The sequence below is a fragment of the Chelmon rostratus genome, chromosome 17 (assembly GCF_017976325.1).
Source record: "Chelmon rostratus isolate fCheRos1 chromosome 17, fCheRos1.pri, whole genome shotgun sequence".
In the NCBI taxonomy this organism is placed as follows: Eukaryota; Metazoa; Chordata; class Actinopteri; order Chaetodontiformes; family Chaetodontidae; genus Chelmon; species Chelmon rostratus.
The window spans coordinates 11,217,565-11,236,331 of NC_055674.1; the positions used below are offsets into that span (position 1 = coordinate 11,217,565).

The following is an 18,767-nucleotide window of genomic DNA, read 5'->3' on the forward strand; positions in this document are numbered from 1 at the left end:
AACTGAGAACTGAGAATCGCAGATTAACAATTTATGTATAAATTGGTACAGACACGACTAACAGGTTTTTTAATGCGTATTAACGAAATGAAACCGTGTACTTTCACACTGTTTTCACGAGATAATTTACAATCAGTGGAATCATTTTTCTCGTCAGGCACTGTGATGGATTCCCTGTTGACGTCATCAGAAGGCGCAGTCGCGGGCCCTGCCTGTGCCGCTGTCGTTAAGCGTGTGTCCCACGGTCAGTCGAGTCGTCCTCTTCTCCCCTTGTCTGTCATCATGTCCCGCTGCCTCGCGCTGGCCCGCTTCGCTCTCGGTTCCCCCCAGAGGGCCAACTCACGGTTAATTGCATGTGCGCGAGGGCTGAGCAGCCGAACTGTCTCGCGCCCCGTCACTGGAGGTAAGTTGTGTTTGTTAGCCTGCCGAGTTAGCCTCTCCAGCTGTGACGTGACAGCCACAAGATCACAGTCGTGTGAACTCTGCTGCAGCAAAACGCTTCATTTACCAGCCTGTAGTGTAACACCAGGACCTGCTGTGTGAGTCTAATAAATCACTTAGAAACTACATAACAGCGGCAGATGAATGCTAATCGATGGATTTCTTGCAAGACTCAGTTATTGCATCATTACATCAGACTGAACCAATTAATTGAGTAATCAGATGCGGACCACCATCTACTCAAAGACACCAGGCAGTAAGTTTAAGCAAATCAGCATCAAGTCATAAATAAAGGTGCACGTATAAGACTTAGCTCTACTCATGACCACATGTATGTTAAAGACGATTTTAAGATAGACTTACAAAAATCTGTCTAAATTACTATCAATTGAAAGTTCCAGCACTCTTGCTTTGCATCTCTTAGTTATGAAAACGACAAGAATTAAGTCGCTATTGATTTTGTTTGCTATCTTTTTCCATGCATTGCTTTCGTCTGCACCCATCAGTGTGGTTCTGAACATGCCTTACATGTGATTTCTCATGCTATCCTCCTGTCATCAGACCTGCAGGCTGGACAGCTGCAGAGGTGGAGCAGTCGGCCCAGAGTGTGGAGCTCGCAGCGGTCATGCCTCGGCTTCAGCCAGCAGTCTTACTACAGCACGCAGGAGGCAGAGAAGGAGCCTGAAGAGGAGCCTCTGCACACCATCATCACTGACACAGAGTCGGTACAAGGTGCTGTGACAGCGGCTCTTTGAATGTTACAGCACAAAGCACATCATTTGGTAGAGATAAGATAACCTGAATGTTATTCCAACCCCGTTCCATGCAGGTAGCTTCTCCAAACATGAATTCCAGGCTGAGACGAAAAAACTGCTTGACATTGTTGCCAGGTCCTTGTACTCAGAGAAAGAGGTAAGTGTGTGTGTGTGTGTGTGTGTGTGTGTGTGTGTGTGTGTGTGTGTGTGAGAGAGAGAGAGAGAGAGAGAGAGAGTGAGTGTGAGAGTGTGTGAGAGAGAGAGGTTACAACTTAGCAAAACCGACATTTCAGTTCATGATCTCTAATTGTTCTTCTGCGGCTGATTTGCTGGCTCTCCAACATCCCACCAGGTGTTCATCAGGGAGCTGATCTCCAACGGCAGCGATGCTCTGGAAAAGCTGCGCCACAAACTGATCACAGCAGGTGGAGAAACAGCTCAGATGGAGATCCACCTGCAGACCGATAGCACCAAGGGCACCTTCACCATTCAGGTATACCCATGACTCTGCATGACTTGTGGTTGATTGTATTATTGTTTTTGACAGTTTTACCTGTTGTTTCTGCCCCTTAAACTTGCAACATTATAGCCATTTTGCACTGATTATGGAGCTGATTGCGGGCTGTGCTGTGTCTATTGGTTAAGATGTGTCACCACATTACAGCAAGTATGCAAAAACAACAACAGCAACAAGAATCAGCATTTCTCTATTGCCTCTGTATCCACCAACCCCTGCTTTAAAAAGGAAGAATAATGTAGAATGCATGTTAGACACAAAGAGGCCTGAACCAGTATTAGTGTGGAAGAGGAGGCCTGTGGTACAACAAGCTGTGTTGACTTTTTTGAGTGACTGGGATTCTGTGTTCTCCGACAGGACACAGGAGTGGGGATGACCCAAGAGGAGCTGGTGGCCAACCTGGGGACGATTGCCCGCTCTGGTTCAAAGGTGACAGCTGTAGATTTTGTAGTGTCCATACACAATAAGTGCAATAATCAGTCCAGTTAATCCATCAGTTCATGTTTATGAATGTCAGACGTGTTTATAATGTTATAATCCTGTTGTCATAATAATCATCGCTTCCCCACATCACAGGCGTTTTTGGACGCCCTGCAGAACCAGGCAGAGGCCAGCAGCACCATCATTGGTCAGTTCGGGGTGGGATTCTACTCTGCCTTCATGGTGTCCGACCGCGTTGACGTCTACTCCCAGTCTGCTGAGCCCGGCACACCCGGATACAAGTGGTCCTCAGATGGGTGAGAGGCAGGGATGGGATTGTGAATCCAACAGCTGAGCAAAGAGTGCATGAACACCACGTCTGTGACATGACTGAAACCAGATGTTTCTGTCGCTGTCTTCCTCAGCTCTGGAGTATTCGAGATCGCTGAAGCCAGCGGTGTTCAACGGGGAACAAAGATCGTGCTGCACCTCAAGGACGACTGCAAGGAGTTCGCCTCTGAGGACAGAGTGAAAGGTACGACAGCTGGAGCCGCTCCAGCGGCCATAACTATAACTGCAGCGATCGACCACTTCAGTGCATCACCGCGTGTGATTACAAGCTGCTGTGTCTCTTTCAGAGGTCGTAACAAAGTACAGCAACTTTGTCAGCTTCCCCATCTTCCTGAACGGACGGAGGCTCAACACTCTGCAGGTGAGCCTTGCGGAGTCTGTTGGCCTTAATGCAAAGATTCACAACATTCATGGAAAATTCATGACATCGCTGCATAATAAAAGCAAAAAACAGAGGAGGCGTCATCTCAAGGATCACAGCATAGTGTCTCATATTAAACATCAGATCTGGCTCAGGTGGTTTGAAGCAGTTTTGTAATACATTTCTACAATGGAGGATGTTCTATATGGGAATAAATGCTATTGCTAATATTGCTCTACTATTGTGAATCATAAATATAAGCTTCATCGCTGTAATAACATAATTGCCTTTGTGGGATTTCTTTTTGTTGTCTGTATTAATTGTTGTTTGACCTCTGTCTCCCACCAGGCCTTGTGGATGATGGAGCCGAAGGAGATCAGCGAGTGGCAGCACGAGGAGTTCTACCGCTACGTCTCCCAGAGCTACGACAAGCCGCGTTACACGCTGCACTACCGCGCCGACGCCCCGCTCAACATCCGCAGCATCTTTTACGTCCCAGAAGCGGTGAGGAGCTCAGGGCTGGGTGCTTTTGGTTTGGGTGTAATGTGTTGTTATACGCACACACCCGGCGCTTTATTTGAAATGGCGCTTCACTGTGCGGCTGAGCGACAGTCTCGCCATGTTTCTCTCTTACATTTCCACTTCTCACTTGTGTTACACCTGAAATGATCAGCCAGCCCGTGTTAAAGATCACATTATCTAATTCTCTCCATGCACAGACTGTTTTTTCCCGTGGTGGTGAGTCAAAATGAAGTTGTGTCTTAATAAGAGGACTTAATTTGCCAACAGAAGCCGAGCATGTTCGATGTGAGCAGGGAGATGAGCTCCAGTGTGGCTCTGTACAGCAGGAAGGTCCTGATCCAGACCAAAGCCACCGACATTCTGCCCAAGTGGCTGCGCTTCCTCCGAGGTCTGGATCCTCCCGAGTGCCTGTTTTCACTCTGCTCTGTTTTTACATCCATGATTTCATCAAATGAAAGGGAAGATAGTGTTGATTTGTCAGGGCTGCTGAGCTGAACCTGTGAGTGTGTGTGTGTATGTGCAGGTGTGGTAGACAGCGAGGACATCCCGCTGAATCTGAGCAGAGAGCTGCTGCAGGAGAGCGTCCTCATCAGGTACCAAAATCTACATTTTTAGGAGTATTTACCGTCTCTTTAGTCATAAATTCACAACACATTTCTCAGGTCTCTACTTGCGCTCCCATAACGATCCACCGATTGATTTTTGCCTTCGCCTATGGCTTTAGGAAGCTGCGTGACGTTTTGCAGCAGAGGGTGATCCGCTTCCTGCTGGACCAGAGCAAGAAGGAGCCGGAGAAGTACAGCAAGTTCTTTGAGGACTACGGCCTCTTCATGAGGGAGGGCATCGTCACCACCCAGGAACAAGACGTCAAGGTGACTGCGCTTGGCGGGAAGAGCTATAAAAAAAACAACCAGCTTTCCATAATTTCCCTAAAAATGTTGCAGAATGTTTGGAGAAATATGACGCCACCCCCCTTGCTGTCTCTGTGCAGGAGGACATTGCAAAGCTGCTCAGGTTCGAGTCCTCCGCTCTGCCGGCGGGCCAGCAGACCAATCTGATGGAGTACGCCTCCCGCATGAAGGCTGGCACACGCAACATCTACTACCTGTGTGCCCCCAACCGTCACCTTGCAGAGCACTCCCCCTACTACGAGGCTATGAAACAGAAAGACATGGAGGTAAGAGGGGGGCGGGTTCAAAGCCAATGTGTGCAGAGAGGTCAGAACTCGCAGTCAAACGCAGTCTTCTCCTCCCCGTGCAGGTGCTGTTCTGCTACGAGCAGTTCGATGAGCTGACCCTCCTCCACCTCCGAGAGTTTGACAAGAAGAAGATGATCTCAGTCGAGACCGACATCGTGGTGGATCACTACAAGGAGGAGAAGTTTGAGGACAGCAAGCCGGGTCTGCTCCTCGCTCATATGTCCAGTTAAAGGACAGCTGTCGCCGTCGTGTCTGTGGTCCTGACTCTGCTGTTTTATTTCCTCCTCTGCAGCCTCCGAGCGTCTGACGCAGGAGCAGGCCGACGACCTGATATCCTGGATGAAGAATGCTCTGGGCCCCCGCATCGCCAACATAAAGGTAAAGATGAGACTGACGATGGTTTTTAATTCTACTCGAGGCTTCAGATGTTTTTTCCGGGTATGAAATCAGTCCTGAATTCACCTCTGCAGTCTGCAGACAGCAGGACACAGTGAAACTCAAAGGAGTTGGTTAAGCAGATCCACTGCCAAAAAACACTAAAAATGACCCTTGGCTTGTAAACATGTTGCATTTCCTGTGACTACTTCACTATAAAAGTCAACTTGTGTTTTGCCAGTTAAATGCTTTTAATATGAAGCTGCAGCAGTAGGAAATGTTTGCTTTTGTAATAACTTACATTTAACACAAGGTTTTTGGAATTGGGGTTGTAACTGGCCTGAAAACGTCTTCAGTGTAGCTTTAATTTTTCCTCATCTGGCCCTCAGCTGACTCCTCGGCTGGACACCCACCCAGCTATGATCACAGTGCTCGAGATGGGTGCTGCACGCCACTTCCTCCGCACCCAGCAGCTGGCCCGCACCCCTGAGGAGAGAGCTCAGATCCTGCAGCCCACACTGGAGATCAATTCAGGGTAAGAGAGAGAGGTGTGTGTGTGTGTGTGTTGGATGGAATTATTACTTAAAATCATGTATGCTTGTGTCAATCTCTCACTGACTTGAACTTTTTTTGACGATCTGATAGACACAGTCTGATCAAGAAGTTGCACTCATTGAAGGACACAGACTCTGAACTGGCTGGTCTGCTTCTGGAACAGGTACCATGGGTCAGATTTGGATATGGGAAACATGTTTTAATTAGAAGGCCTCATTGTTTCTGATCTGCTCCGGTTTTAGTTTGAAACTGAGAGCTCCCTCAGTGTTTCCTTGTTGTCTTGTTAAATTCAGGATCATGTTTCCACAGCACAGATTCCAGCAGTCCAACAACAAGGTCATGTCCCAAAATTTCTCTCCTCTGACAGAAATGCTGCTTTTGTTCACTTACTCGCCTCCATCGTGATGTTTTTCGACCACGGCTGAGTTACCGACAGTAAAACTCAACACTTCCTGCACCGATGTTTCACATTAAAAGTATTTCAGCAGCTCAAAAGGCACAATCCCTCCAGCTTTTGTTAATTTGAAACATCTGCAGGAAGTCCTAAGATTATTGACAGTGGCTTAACAGGAAGGAAAACAGTATTTCCTAAGAGTAAGAGTTTGACGTGACAGTGTTGTTTTACTGATGGAATCAGTGTTGTGGAAATGCACATCGTGCTGAAGTTACCAGTGACCAGGTGAGGTACTAGAGTACCTCGCTTCAATGTTTATGTATTTATTTTAAACTTGGCCTTTATCAACAATCAGCCTTAATATGTGCTGTCTACTTGAGTTTGATTATTTGAGTGCCAGCATATTTCTGGCAATGGTTACAGAAAAACATTCTGGGAAATGAATACAACTAATATCATGAATGTTTCACAATTTCTGACTGTAGCATATCAATGTTTACAGTGATGCATTAAAAATGTTGACTGATGATGTTTTTGGGGGATATTATTGCTCACTATCTTTTGAAGTCTGCAGTTTTATACATTTAATTCTCTTTATCCGTATTTTGCAGATCTACGACAACGGCATGATCGCAGCGGGCCTGAACGATGACCCCCGACCGATGATTTCCCGCCTGAACGATCTGTTGGCTAAAGCTCTGGAGAAGCACTGAGAGCTCCTCGCAGACGTGAACAGTGCAGACTGACTTGGTTTAAATCACAGTGGCCTGTAGACTGAAGCTGGAGGGCCTTTCAAGGTGGAGATCTGCAGTTTCTGGAGAGTATGACAGGCCACTGTTCATCTGAAGCCATTAAATCACCTCTCTTTCCCCTCTGGAGTACTTCATTCCCTTTTTGAGAGCACAGAAATGCTCAGATGGAGTGAAGATGAACTGCTGGAAGCTTCTCTGCAAACACTGCTATGTCTTTATGCTCTGTGTTCAGCTGTGTTTCACATGGTACTGATATTAAGAGGATGTGCCATAAACGGCTGGTCATGAAGGTTGTCACTGACTTTCACGCCTTGCCATGTAAGAGATTCTTCTGAAATTGCCATTTTGTTTTAAAGACCAGGTGCTGCAAAAACAAACCGTCAGGCTCAGTGTGGTCCACATCATAAATTATCTGGATGAAAACCAGCCACAAACATCGTAGATGTGAAGAGAAAAAAGCAGGAAAAAGTCTGTCAGGCAAAAAATGTTGATCTCTAGAATCACATTTCAAAATCCTCTTGAAATACCATGTGGAACAACAGCTACAGATACATGGAGTTTTGTGTTTTAGAGCTTTGCAGCGGTAAGAGACTTGATCACCGACGGTTCCGTCCTCACTGCTGAATAGAGCTGTTAACGTTTTTCACTTCCTGTTCTCTTTTTTAACGAGCCCTCCAAAATGTTTCATTTTTCTACGTTATTTAATTATTATTTCTGTGGTTTGTAACAAATTGAATATCTGCAATCTGGGTCAAATGAAAAAGCTGTTTCACAGTGTGTATATTGTAGATGTAGCAAATGCAACTTGTCAGTGGTCAAACATCGATTCTCAACAGGTTTTAATTGGCATTAAATTAGCGGTGAGCCTAAAATGTATCTGTTGGTGTCCCGTGTGCATTACCAGTAAGGTGAGTAAACAACCATTCATGACAATTAAAAAGATGCAAACACAGAGCTTCTTGAAAATACAATTTTACTGCATTTCAAAGTTAACGCGACATCTCTCTTGTGAGGGGTAGTAAGATGAGAGAACCTCAACTGCAAGGTGTCGTCCTCCAGTGTCCAGTCTGTCGTAGACTGAACATCGAGAGATGGATGGATGGATTGTGTTCAAGTGATGTGATTGTCTGTGGTTTCTATGTCAGCGTCCCAGCACTGTCCATCCATTTGAATCACATTTTGACCCATGACACTTCCTGCCAGGGCTTCCTCTCCTCTGTGAGCCATCCTGCTTCAGGTCTCACCTCCTGACCGTCCGTCAAGATCCGCAAATCCCAGAGGAGTGTCAGGATAGCTTGTCTATATTGGCAAGGAAACGCTGGGCCCACCATTCATCCAGATCTATGGGCACAAAGTCTAAAAACAAAAGGGAAGACGGGCATTTGATAGTTTCATTTTGACTGGAAGTGTTGTTAAAGCTGTGTTTACTCTGTGGAGCTGACCAAAGTGTATTAAGCCATGAGTGTTCACTGCCCTCCAGTGGTCAAAATGAGGAACTGCAATACATCATATTCGTGGCTAACAAACTTACATCTTGTTTAAATCTGTGTTAATATCAAAATGTGAAGCTTATTAGCATAATAAGTACAAATAACATTAGTGTTGATCACAACTGAATTAATTAACTGCTGTTTTAGTTTAAGTATCCTGGTGTGGAGACCAGCGTACCTAGCGCTAGCAACGTTCACACCAAAATCAAAGGCAGACATGTTAGCATGGAAGCATCGCCCATACTTTCCCAAAGTAACCAAAAGTGATGGTATCAGACACAAACTAATAGAAATAATCTATAACAACTGTGGTCTTTGATCTCTAGAGGCGACAGTTATGGACTAAAACACCACAAAGATATTTATACCGACCGTCATTAAAACTTTTGTGGGGAATCAGGGACTCGTATGAGTACCCTCTAGTGTTCACAATGAGGAACTGCAACAAAGTGAACAAACTTATCATGAAACAAACATGTAGAAGTTGCCATTGCAGGCTGCAACTCTACATTATTATTATTATTATCATCAATGGTAGTATGTATAAACTTAAATTAGTATTTCTAAATGAGTTACATCTCGTTTGGACTATGAGGAAAGACTGGCCTGCAACCTCTGCGAGCTTCCTTCCAGCTGGAAGGATCAGAAGCAGGTCTACTAATCCTAGCTGGCTGGCTGTCATAAACCAATACAATCTACTCTCCAGGTTACAGTAGTTGCAGGCCCGTGTGTTATGACGAAGGACTAAACAACTGAAATGTTAAGAAGTCACTCTGCTTCAGAGTCAGGAAGACCTTTGCCAAATCATACGTCCTGTAAACTCTGATGCTTGGACTTAAAATCATTTTAACAGTGAAAATCTTTGCCTAGTTCAGCCTTACAATGCAACATGCAGATGAATGCACTGGAGACAGGTTTGGGCAGGATGGAGCAGCGTGAGGAGAACTGTGAGAAGGAGGAGAAGCAGTACTCACTGTCCATGTGTGGACTGGGAGTGGTTTCTTCGTAGTGGACGGCTCTCCGGGCCTCCTCTGGCCCCTGCTCCTGCTGCACCACCTCCTGCCAGGCTGAAAACACAGGACTCAGTCAGCACATCTACTACTAGGACTCATACATCTCTATCTGATGTTGATCCACAGTAATTAATTAATAAATTAAGTCATTTTGGTTGGTTCCAACTTCTGTAATGAGGGAATTTTCAGATTTTGCTTGCCTTGACATCAGAGGAAACTGAATATCTTTGGGATTTAGAGTGCTGGTTGGACATTAGAAAACATCTGAACACATCACGTTGGGCTGTAGGAAATAGTGATGGGCATTTTTGCAGTTTTTCTATGTTTTATAGACCAATAATCAGCTAATCTATTAATCATAAATAATCTGAAGTAGCAGGTTATGCATTATTACAGCTAAAACAATCATGAGCTGCAGCCTTAACTGTATGTCCATAATTTGTCCTGTGCCATAACCAGGATTGAACTCAGTTGTATTTGCAGAGGTGCAGGTCCCAGTATCAATACAAAACTAAATAAAAATGAAAATAATGTTATCCTGAACTGCAGGATATGATATCAAGAATGCAATCAGTCGGTTATAGCAAATGGCCTTATCTGTTCGAGTTTTTTTTTTTTTAAAAAGTCCTGCACCCCAGTGTCACACCCAGCGTCAAACAAGTAAAGTCCACAAGGGCAACTGCCTCAAAGGCCACTCCTCCCAGACGTGTGTATTTCAAATAACGCAGCATGTGGACTGCTCACATCTAGTGTGTGAGTGATTTTATCTCTGTTAGCTGCCTCTAGGTCACGACTTCCAGAAAACTTTAATGCATATGTTTGTTTATACCATGTAGTGAAGTATTTCAGAGAGCAAATGAGAATGAATCAACCCTGAACAGCAGTGTTTCTCAACAGCGGAGGGGGTGGGGTGGAGGAGGTGGGGTGGGGGTATTGTTTTGTGTCCTTGTCCACTCGACGACAAGGTCACCGGAGCTGTTTATGAGCTCCTGCAGCTGAGCTTCAACACCAGCAACTAACAAGACACACAAAGCGAGAACGGCCGAGCCAGATGAAGGCCGACTGAGCCAATGTGTAAAAAGAAACTTCAGAACTGTGTCACTGTGCTTCACCCGGTCCCGACAAAACCCCTCATCCTGCCAGCAGCTCTCTGTCGCCCCGTCCTCAAAGCTCAGACAACGAGACTCTTTCTCCAGCTGAGTGGCCGGTGGGCGCTACTCAAAGCCAAGAAAAATGCCTCTGTCGTGGCTCGTGATGAGCAGTGCTACGTGGGCGTGAGAGCATTTCTTCGCTAGGTGCCTATCGTGGCTATCAGTGTCAGAGCAGCTGTGTGGGTGAGGCCTGGGGGGGAGCGGGGGAGGAAGAGGAGCAGGCGAGACAATGATGAGCGTTGTCTCATCTTATTATTTCCAGTCAGACAGTTCCTTACCCTCGTGGACAAATTTGACGTTTTCCTCGTGGGCGGCGGTGAAGCTCTCTTCCTGATGGTTGCCTGCAGGGAGAGCCGGAGCGGGATGATGGTACTTCTTACCGTTGAGCCGATTGAAAACGATCTTGGGTGCTGGGAGGCTGATGGGTAGAAGAGAAACGGCATGTCACAAGCAGTTTGACGTTAGCGGCAGCCTCGGAGGCCGCAACAGCTGAGCGAAGGACCATGTGCCGCCTCGCCTTCCCACAAGGTCACGGCTGTTGCAATGGCATGAAAGCAGCCCTGACTTGGTGGGAAGCAACAGCGTGAAGGTGTGCTGTGAATCAGGCCTGCACTGATGGACTAACGCTGCCCGTCTCAAGCTGATGACGTCCTCTGCTGCCAGGACGCCGTCGTTCACTTACACAAATTTTAACCAGCACCATGCATCTGGCAAGAGAGTCCAATCAGTTTTAGATTAAAAAAAAAAAAACAGCCATGTTTCCATCACTTTTGGAGGACATTACACAGACTTACATTAATTTCCTGCAAATTTGAGACCACAACCATAACAGCTACTTGCCAAAGACTCACCCTCACCTTAACATTAGTCTTCACCCTAAAATATAACGACTTATGTTAGTGTAACACACTAACACACACACACACACACACACACAACTGATAGCATCGTGGTAAAAGTTGCGCACTCACTCAGGCACACTCCAGGACGTCTGCTTGTGCTTGAAGTCGTTTATTTTGTTGTCAAGCTGCTGAGTGGGCCCTGAAATTAAGAGAAAAATTCACATTTTACTTGACGAACAAACGTCGAAAAGCAGATGACATGCTGTTGGAGTGTGTCCTCTCACCTGTCCGTCGCTGTGTCACCAGTTTGCTGGGACCTCTTGTAATTGTGTACATCATGCGCAGGAAAAGTCACCTCAAAACTTCGGAGTTTGGCACCTTGTGGTGAGTCCAGGTGGAGCAGATACAGGTTGGAGCGGGCCTACTTCAAAAGGCACGTCACATTCGAACTCTGTCCGCGTGCGTAAAAAAAATAAAATAATAAAATATGGGTCAGTCCGCTCCTCATGTGACCGGGCTGGCTTTCACTCACATGGTGCCAGTTTGAAGCCAACGCGGACCCACGGGGCAGACGGGAGCCCCACGCAGCCTGTTTGGTAACCTCTCAGAGAGCAGACCCGTGCGCCGCGCTCCTCTCCGCGTAAAACCAGCAGCCGGGGCGCATCTCACCGGCCGACCCCTGCCCCTTCCTTCACCTGCCCTCTCCGTGCCCGAGTCCGCACAGCCGCCGTAAGTCACTTTGGCGCTGAGGTGTCCTGCGCCGCCACAATGTCACACAACCTGTAAGAGCGGCTGTCACTCATGCACGCGCATCGCCAGGGCGCGCCACCTCCCGACGTCCCTTCACGCCTCCTCCGGCGCTTTAAAGAGACAGCGTCCCGAGAGTGTGACAGATCTGCAACACAAGGGGCTTTAAAGGACCACAGAGATGCCCTGAGTGTGACAGAACTGCCTGGTCGCACCATTTTCCTTCCCTAATAATTATAATTCCCTAATAAATTATTACAGAGACTTGAGGTTATATGAGCTGTTTCACTCCCCTCTCTATATTATTGTCTGGTGTGTTATGTACAAATTAAGCAAACTAAATTCTGTCTGAGGAGTTGAACTTTTAATTTATTCCATGAGGGTCTTTCATCTGCTCCTCCACGTGGCCCCTATGTGCCCAACGTCTCCGTGTTTACAGCACACACACGTGAGGTCAGGCGCACAATGCAAACACACACACACACACACACACACACACACACACACACACACACATGTTTACTACGCAACTCAAGCTTAACTATATACTAACTGAGAGTGTGGTTACATTAAAGAGGCCATTAACAGAGATGAAGACAAAGAAAACTCTCACCTACTAATAGTTTTAAAAAATTTATTAATTAGGGATGTTCACTGAAAAGGCATTATTGACACTTCCGCAAACTGGATTTACATTCTAGAGATCATTTCAGACTGTTTGTGATGATTTATCTCCCGTTATTCTTAACACGACACAAAGTTATCTTCAAATGTGACTGTATTATGGCAAAGCAATTAAGTTCATTTGAATTAAATTACTGGAAGAGGTTATTTGGTCGGTTAACCCCTCGCAAAGGTCCGGTGAAAAGCCACCAAACACAAGGATCATTGTTTAAGTTCATCTGTGAAACGGTTAACCAATTTACTCAGCTCCTCCCACAGATGGTTAATGAGCCATTTTTTCGATGTTTTTTAGTCTAATTCTTGCAATTTTCGCCTATATGAACAACAACTTTTGAAAGCTCCTCATGGCTTCTCGGTTTGACCGCTTTGAGCAACCGTAAACGACGCAAAACATCGGCGCTGCGAGGGTGTTACAGTGCTTCCTCTACAGAAAATCACTTCCTGCCCTCCATCTGCAGTTTGCGCGGCAACAAAAGAGTGGAATGACGTGAGGTCACGTGCAAACAGCCTATCAGTGTTTTCCCCTGCGAGTGATCCACCTACTACTGATGCTGCTACTTAAAGCAGCATCAGATCATTATGTGTTACTTTACTGCATTACTCAAAAGCTAAATGAGGAAATGTCATGTGAATGTGTGTCATGTCATAAATATCAATGATAGCAGGCGTCGATATGATACAACTATATCCACTGATTTGTCTTTAAAGGTGCATCACAGCCTCTGAAAGATCCGCACAGAAGGTAGAAAAGATCTTTAAGGTAGGATAATCCTAATCCCTGTTCCTGGAGAGTTGGAGGTATTGCTGCTGGTAGTAGGATAAGGACAAGGAAGTATACAGCTGAGTGTTTATGGTTCAGTGTGTCTGTAGATTTAAAGGGACATTACCTGTATGCCAGCTACAGGTAACTGTGTTTTTACCTCTACAGTAAATCATATATGCGTTTCTACAAAGCCTTTGTTGTTCGATTGCCACTACAGAGCTTGTTAGCACCACATTTCTAGCTTCCTTCCACCTTCTAATTTAACTTCATCTACATATTTCAGTATTTTAAGTTCTTTAAGACGACAAGAAACTAGGAAATGTAATAATTATGGTAATTATATATATATTTTGTCCCACCAAGAAGTTTTTAGCCTCTAATTTGTTCACTGAGAAGCTGTAAAATGTTATTGTGTGTGTGTGTGTGTGAATGTGTGTGTGTGTGTGTGTGTGTGTGTGTGCGTGTGCGATCATTCAGCAGAGTCACAGTCTTCCAGCAGGCTGTCAGTGATGTAGCCAATCCTCAGCAGGTTTTGGTAGTAGTCTTTCTCCACAGCGGTGTTAACAGTCCAGCCCACCACCTCCACCCCTCGCTCCGCCCAGTACTGAACGTAGTCCCTGAGTGGAAGGGGGAAGAAAATATGATATAGCTGAGTCAGCGATGCAAAACAATGCAAACAATGCAACATTTAAACAGTGGACGCGTTAAACGAAGCAGTGCCTTTTTATGACTAGGGAAGAGGTTCAGTAGAAATTTAATCAAGCCCAGTTTTCACATCCGAATCCTTTTGAGTCTCTAAGTGAACCTTCAACATTTGCAAGTGACTCAAAGGCTAAAATAACTCAAAGATGTGATTTTATCCAGTTACAGCCACAGAGGGAGATTTGTTAACATCGGGACTGATCAAAGATGGCTGTGACCCGTGATCAGGGGTTATGGTGTCAGTGTGACATGAGCTGTGAGCAGTTTGACAAAAGAAGAGTTTTTCCCTCTCAGACTGTTTCATTTGAAACCTTGCATTTAGGAGGTTTGGCAGTATGATGGTGAATAGTTTCAGTGATGTGTTCAAGAGCCCGTCGCTGCTTGTTTTAGTTGGTTTTGTATTTTGCCATCGCTTTAAAACTTGAAAAGTTTTTAAAAAGCTTGTTACTTTCTTTATGTCTTGGCAGACATCCTGCCACTGATCACGCCTGATTCCTGATAGTTAAAGACCGATGTCATTGTGCATAGAAAGAATTTTTCTTAGTGGGGCATTAAATGAGGGCAGAATGTACGATGCAAGATAACAGGCGAAAAGGAAAAGTCACCTCCTCACACCTCTTAAGCCCTGTGAGTTACACACAGCGTTGTGGCTGCGCATCTTAGCGATTAAACAGATTAAGCTTCACCTACAGCGAGACGAAGTCTTTCTGCACGAGGATGGCAGACACTCCGCAGAGTTTCCACAGTATGTGGTGGTGGGCCCAGTCCAACAAGACGTCCAGGACCCCCGTCCACATCTGACCCCACGTCGACAGGCTCCGAGGAGTGCCATCGCTAAAGCGGCTCAGTCTCCAGGGCCGGTGTGTGAGACCCGTGACCACGCTGGGGTCGGTCTGACGCATCTGTGGGCCGGAAGAGGTCAGAGGTCAACAGAGTACTGTCAGAGTCAGAAGGCGGCTCCAGCTCTTCAGTCAGGAAGTCATATTCAGTCATAGTTTTTTTTTTTGCTACCTTGTAGATGACTTTGGGTTCGAAGGAGGAAACAATGCTGCAGTTGTACAGGGCAGGGAACTTCCTGTACATCTCATGAAGCACGGATGCAGCCTGGAAAAGAGGAGAATTTATTAACGATATTCCTTAAAAACAGATGAAACGACCAACGGAACATTATTTAACTATCTGAAAATACATTCAGTACCTTATCAGGTTCACCTCTGACATCAAAGAAGATGGTCAGCTGGTGTCTGATGCATTCCTCCACCGCCTCCTGCAGAGTCGGGACCTTCTCTCCACTGAACTTGTCCCTGCAGACGAGAGAAACCACAGCAGGTTTTTTATCCTGAGGTAACGTTCCTGTTGTACCACATGTCCGTTTTTCTTGCTCCCTTATTCCAAGCCTCTAAAATCTGTGATAAAAGCAAATCTGGCAGTGAAGAAGCAGTTAGAGCTTTTAGTTAAGTAAAAGTGGCAAAACCTCAGTGTAGAAATACTTTGATACAAGTAGAAGTCCTGCATTTTACATGATTAAAAGTACACAAGTATTAGTGTGAAAAATATAGTAAGTAAAAATACTCATGCAGCTTACGCAGGGGGGGCTAATTTTAATTGTTTCATATTGATCTGCTGCAGGGTAGCTTGTGACTTTCTCCCCAGGTATCAATAAAGTCTTAACCTATTAAAACACCTCATCATTCATTTGTAGATTATATGTTGTTAATATTACTCTGAATCTGCAACGTAAGGTCGACCCTGATTCCAAAGAAGGTTGGAACACTGTAAAACATGAATATGTTGAATGTGATAACTTGCTAATCCTTTTTGACATATACTCAAATGAAAACAGCACAAAGACAGCGTCATTGATTTTTGTAAATATCTGCTTATTCTGGGACAGGAGCAACAAAGGACTGGGAAAGTTGTGGAACGCTCCAAAAACACCTGTTTGGAACATTCCACAGGTAAACAGGTTGATTGGTAACATGTGGAAGTATCATGATTAGGTATTAAAGGAGCATCCTGGAAAGTATCACTAAAGTTATCAAACAGAAAAGTGCAATGTTTGCCTCTGAATTGTAGTGGAGTGTTTCAGTATCAAGTATTAGTAAGCTAGGTAAGTGTTTTAGAGACACACTGTCTTCAGTGAGTCAGTGAGATTTGATCAAAGCGTGAAATCACAGGCAGCTAAAATGAGCACGTACTTCAGCCTGTGACGAACAGCAGCGTCCAGCCTCCTGAGCTGCACAAACTGCAGTTTGCTGACCGGTCCAGAGCCGTTGGTGGTGCGGTCCAAAGTCTCGTCGTGCATCAGTACGGCCACTCCGTCGGCTGTGAAACTCAGGTCCAGCTCAACGCCAGTGGCCCCGTTCCTGCTGGCCTAAAGCAGGAGATCACAGGGGGAGAAGATGACGAGAAGAAGCTTTCCCTGCACACTTACTGACAGGCAGAAAAATGCCTTTGTGTTTTTTGAGTTTTTTTTTTTAACAACAGGAGAACATGAGCCTAAGAAAGTGCGACACAGTGAGTCAGTGTGCAGCGTGCATGTTCTCCAGTGCTACAGACACATGCAAAGTGCACTGTGCAACGTGAAAGATCAATCAGTGCATTAAAATGTTGATGGTAAGTTGTTTCTAGGACACAGAAGAGTTAACAGATTTAACATTTAAAGGCTGGCTGCTCCAGTTTTAGGACATTCAGCACTGAAATCAAACGCTCTAGAAATGACAGCATGAATAAATATCCACAAACAAAAAGAATGAAAAACGTACTGGATGAAGCAGGGCTTCGAGTGGTGGAATGTAACTAAGTACATTTACTCAAGTACTGTGCTTTAATACAATATTGCTAAACTTGTACTTTACTTGAGGATTTCCATTTTATGCAACTTTATACTTCCACTGTGAAGGAGAATATACTTTTAACTGCACTAAATTTATTTGACACTTATAATTTCTAGTTATTTTTGGTTGAAAAAAAATGACAAGCCTATATGACATGATGCCATATTATACTACTATATTACTCCTAATGTACCTTGTACTTAACAAAGTATCTTACATGTGTGTATAAAACAGAATAACATCTATACTATTATAATATTGTGAAAGGAGCCCTTCAGCATGATGAGTTATTTTACTTTTGAAACTTTAATCACATTTTGCTGATAATACTTCTGCACTTTTACTTAAGTAACATTCTGAATTCAGGGCTTGTAATGGAGTATCTTTAGCCTGTGGTACTTCTACTTTCACTGAGGGATGTGAGCACTTCTGCCACATTTGCACAGATACTGGTGTTAGCCAGTGACAGTTTGACAGTGCAGTCTCAATTTCAAGTCTCTTAAAGTGGAAATGCCTAAAGATAAATCTCTTGGTTACTCTACATGTCAGAGGGATGAACTACAAAATGAAAATGTTCTTCCAGACACCTGTGATGCCAACAGATGGAGGTGCAACCCAGAAATCGTCCACGGCTGGTAACATCAAAGACAAGGTTCAGTGGAGGCAACTGATGTCATTACAGCTGTTTCAGGAGGGTTTACAAAAGTCAGAGCAGAGTTTATTATGTGATCTTCAAGGGGGGGTTAATCAAAAATGTGTTTGTAGGAAGAGGCTGAGCAGTGGCATGTTAGAATAAAAAGAAACTCATCCAGATGTGAAGGGACTGGACGGATGAGAGGTGTGATCTCAGGAGGATTTCAGTGCAAGGGATGATCACTGCAGGAGGGACAGTTATGAGACAGTGCAAACCCTGCTGACTCAACACCTTCAGCATGTTACGGAGACAGCGAGTGAATAAAGGATTTGCAGTGTGTGTGTGAGTGACTGTAGACATCAGACATCATTCTAGACATCAGAATGAGAATTGCATCAGTTCATTTTCAAGACCAGTGAGCTACTGATCTGATCAAAATCTGACCAGCTTGCGTCTCTGAACATTCACAGCAGCGGATGTGATGCTCTGCTTACTCTGCAAAATCACTGACAAGTCACGACATGCAAAGCTTAAGCTTCTGGCCTCAGCTATCAATATAATTATCGCACAAAATCCCTCATGAAGATGCCCTAATATTCCCTTTAGGACTCCTTTGCACCGCAGTGCCCTATACTCATTTATCTGGGTGTTAAATATCTGTAGAATACATGTCTATGTGTAATACTTTAGCTCTATAGTACACCGGCTCATGCACAGCTCCATATGTCCGTATAAACAGATGTTTGATGCCTGCATGTCACCTCTCTGATCGCAGCCAAGGTGTTCTCCGGAGCGTCGTGGCGCCCTCCGCGGTGCGCCACCACCGGGACGCCGCCTGATGGAGCCCTGGGCCGGAGGACGCGGCCGGCCTGCTCCGCTGGCACCGGAGGAAACCGGAACATCGCCATGAAGACGTAGAGGAATGCGGTGAGGAGGGAGGCCCCCGTCGCGCTCCTCGTCCCGAGCACGACCAGCAGGAACACCGCCGAGAAATACACCGCCTCGTCCCCGATCTGCAGCATGGCGAGCGGAGGATGTCTACGGCACGATGACGGACCGGCTGTTCAGAAAGATGCCCTGGATGGAGCGCTGCTGGGTGGCTACATGGTGGAGGGTCAGACACGGAGGGTGACCGAGCATCAGCTGTTCGTGCGTGTGCAGAGGATGGATGGGAGGACGGAGGAGAGGAGGCGTCGCTGCAACCGTCGAAAAAAATTGACATTATATACATTTAAACATCCGGTCAGAACATTAGAAATAAAA

The 18,767-nt window shown here is 45.3% G+C and overlaps 3 protein-coding genes across 3 annotated transcripts; 1 reads left to right on the plus strand and 2 right to left on the minus strand.

Annotated features, from left to right (window-relative positions):
• The first annotated feature begins 223 nt into the window (after window positions 1–223).
• trap1 (TNF receptor-associated protein 1) lies at window positions 224–7,517 on the plus strand. Its single transcript, XM_041957403.1, has 18 exons — window positions 224–403; window positions 1,003–1,173; window positions 1,271–1,353; window positions 1,549–1,689; window positions 2,071–2,142; window positions 2,290–2,450; window positions 2,559–2,668; window positions 2,772–2,845; window positions 3,194–3,349; window positions 3,635–3,755; window positions 3,891–3,960; window positions 4,092–4,239; window positions 4,359–4,544; window positions 4,628–4,766; window positions 4,858–4,943; window positions 5,330–5,475; window positions 5,586–5,658; window positions 6,501–7,517. The coding sequence occupies exons 1-18, from the start codon at window positions 283–285 to the stop codon at window positions 6,600–6,602; spliced, it is 2,160 nt and encodes a 719-aa protein (XP_041813337.1). The 5' UTR covers window positions 224–282; the 3' UTR covers window positions 6,603–7,517.
• Window positions 7,518–7,585: 68 nt separating this feature from the next.
• LOC121621089 (MAPK regulated corepressor interacting protein 2-like) lies at window positions 7,586–11,912 on the minus strand. Its single transcript, XM_041957404.1, has 5 exons — window positions 11,422–11,912; window positions 11,267–11,336; window positions 10,574–10,713; window positions 9,106–9,198; window positions 7,586–7,997 (listed from the first exon to the last, which is right to left on the minus strand). Exons 1-5 carry the CDS (start codon window positions 11,474–11,476, stop codon window positions 7,927–7,929), a joined length of 429 nt encoding a protein of 142 aa, XP_041813338.1. The 5' UTR covers window positions 11,477–11,912; the 3' UTR covers window positions 7,586–7,926.
• Window positions 11,913–13,800: 1,888 nt separating this feature from the next.
• On the minus strand, window positions 13,801–18,526 carry LOC121620410 (glycerophosphodiester phosphodiesterase 1-like). Its single transcript, XM_041956448.1, has 6 exons — window positions 18,266–18,526; window positions 16,232–16,407; window positions 15,232–15,337; window positions 15,045–15,137; window positions 14,724–14,935; window positions 13,801–13,948 (listed from the first exon to the last, which is right to left on the minus strand). The coding sequence occupies exons 1-6, from the start codon at window positions 18,524–18,526 to the stop codon at window positions 13,801–13,803; spliced, it is 996 nt and encodes a 331-aa protein (XP_041812382.1).
• Window positions 18,527–18,767: the final 241 nt, after the last annotated feature.

Excerpts from the sequence above, each read along its gene's own strand:
- LOC121621089 (XM_041957404.1), bottom strand. The coding sequence starts at position 11,476 with ATGATGTACACAATTACAAGAGGTCCCAGCAAACTGGTGACACAGCGA. Across the intron at positions 10,714-11,266 it reads ACGTCCTGGAGTGTGCCTGA|CCTCCCAGCACCCAAGATCG; the intron begins GTGAGTGCGCAA and ends TCTACCCATCAG. Across the intron at positions 9,199-10,573 it reads CGTCAAATTTGTCCACGAGG|CCTGGCAGGAGGTGGTGCAG; the intron begins GTAAGGAACTGT and ends CTGTGTTTTCAG.
- trap1 (XM_041957403.1), top strand. The coding sequence starts at position 283 with ATGTCCCGCTGCCTCGCGCTGGCCCGCTTCGCTCTCGGTTCCCCCCAG. Across the intron at positions 4,767-4,857 it reads GTTTGAGGACAGCAAGCCGG|CCTCCGAGCGTCTGACGCAG; the intron begins GTCTGCTCCTCG and ends CCTCCTCTGCAG. Across the intron at positions 4,944-5,329 it reads CCCGCATCGCCAACATAAAG|CTGACTCCTCGGCTGGACAC; the intron begins GTAAAGATGAGA and ends TCTGGCCCTCAG.
- LOC121620410 (XM_041956448.1), bottom strand. The coding sequence starts at position 18,526 with ATGCTGCAGATCGGGGACGAGGCGGTGTATTTCTCGGCGGTGTTCCTG. Across the intron at positions 16,408-18,265 it reads CCTTGGCTGCGATCAGAGAG|GCCAGCAGGAACGGGGCCAC; the intron begins GTGACATGCAGG and ends CTCCTGCTTTAG. Across the intron at positions 15,338-16,231 it reads GCTGTTCGTCACAGGCTGAA|GGACAAGTTCAGTGGAGAGA; the intron begins GTACGTGCTCAT and ends TCTCGTCTGCAG.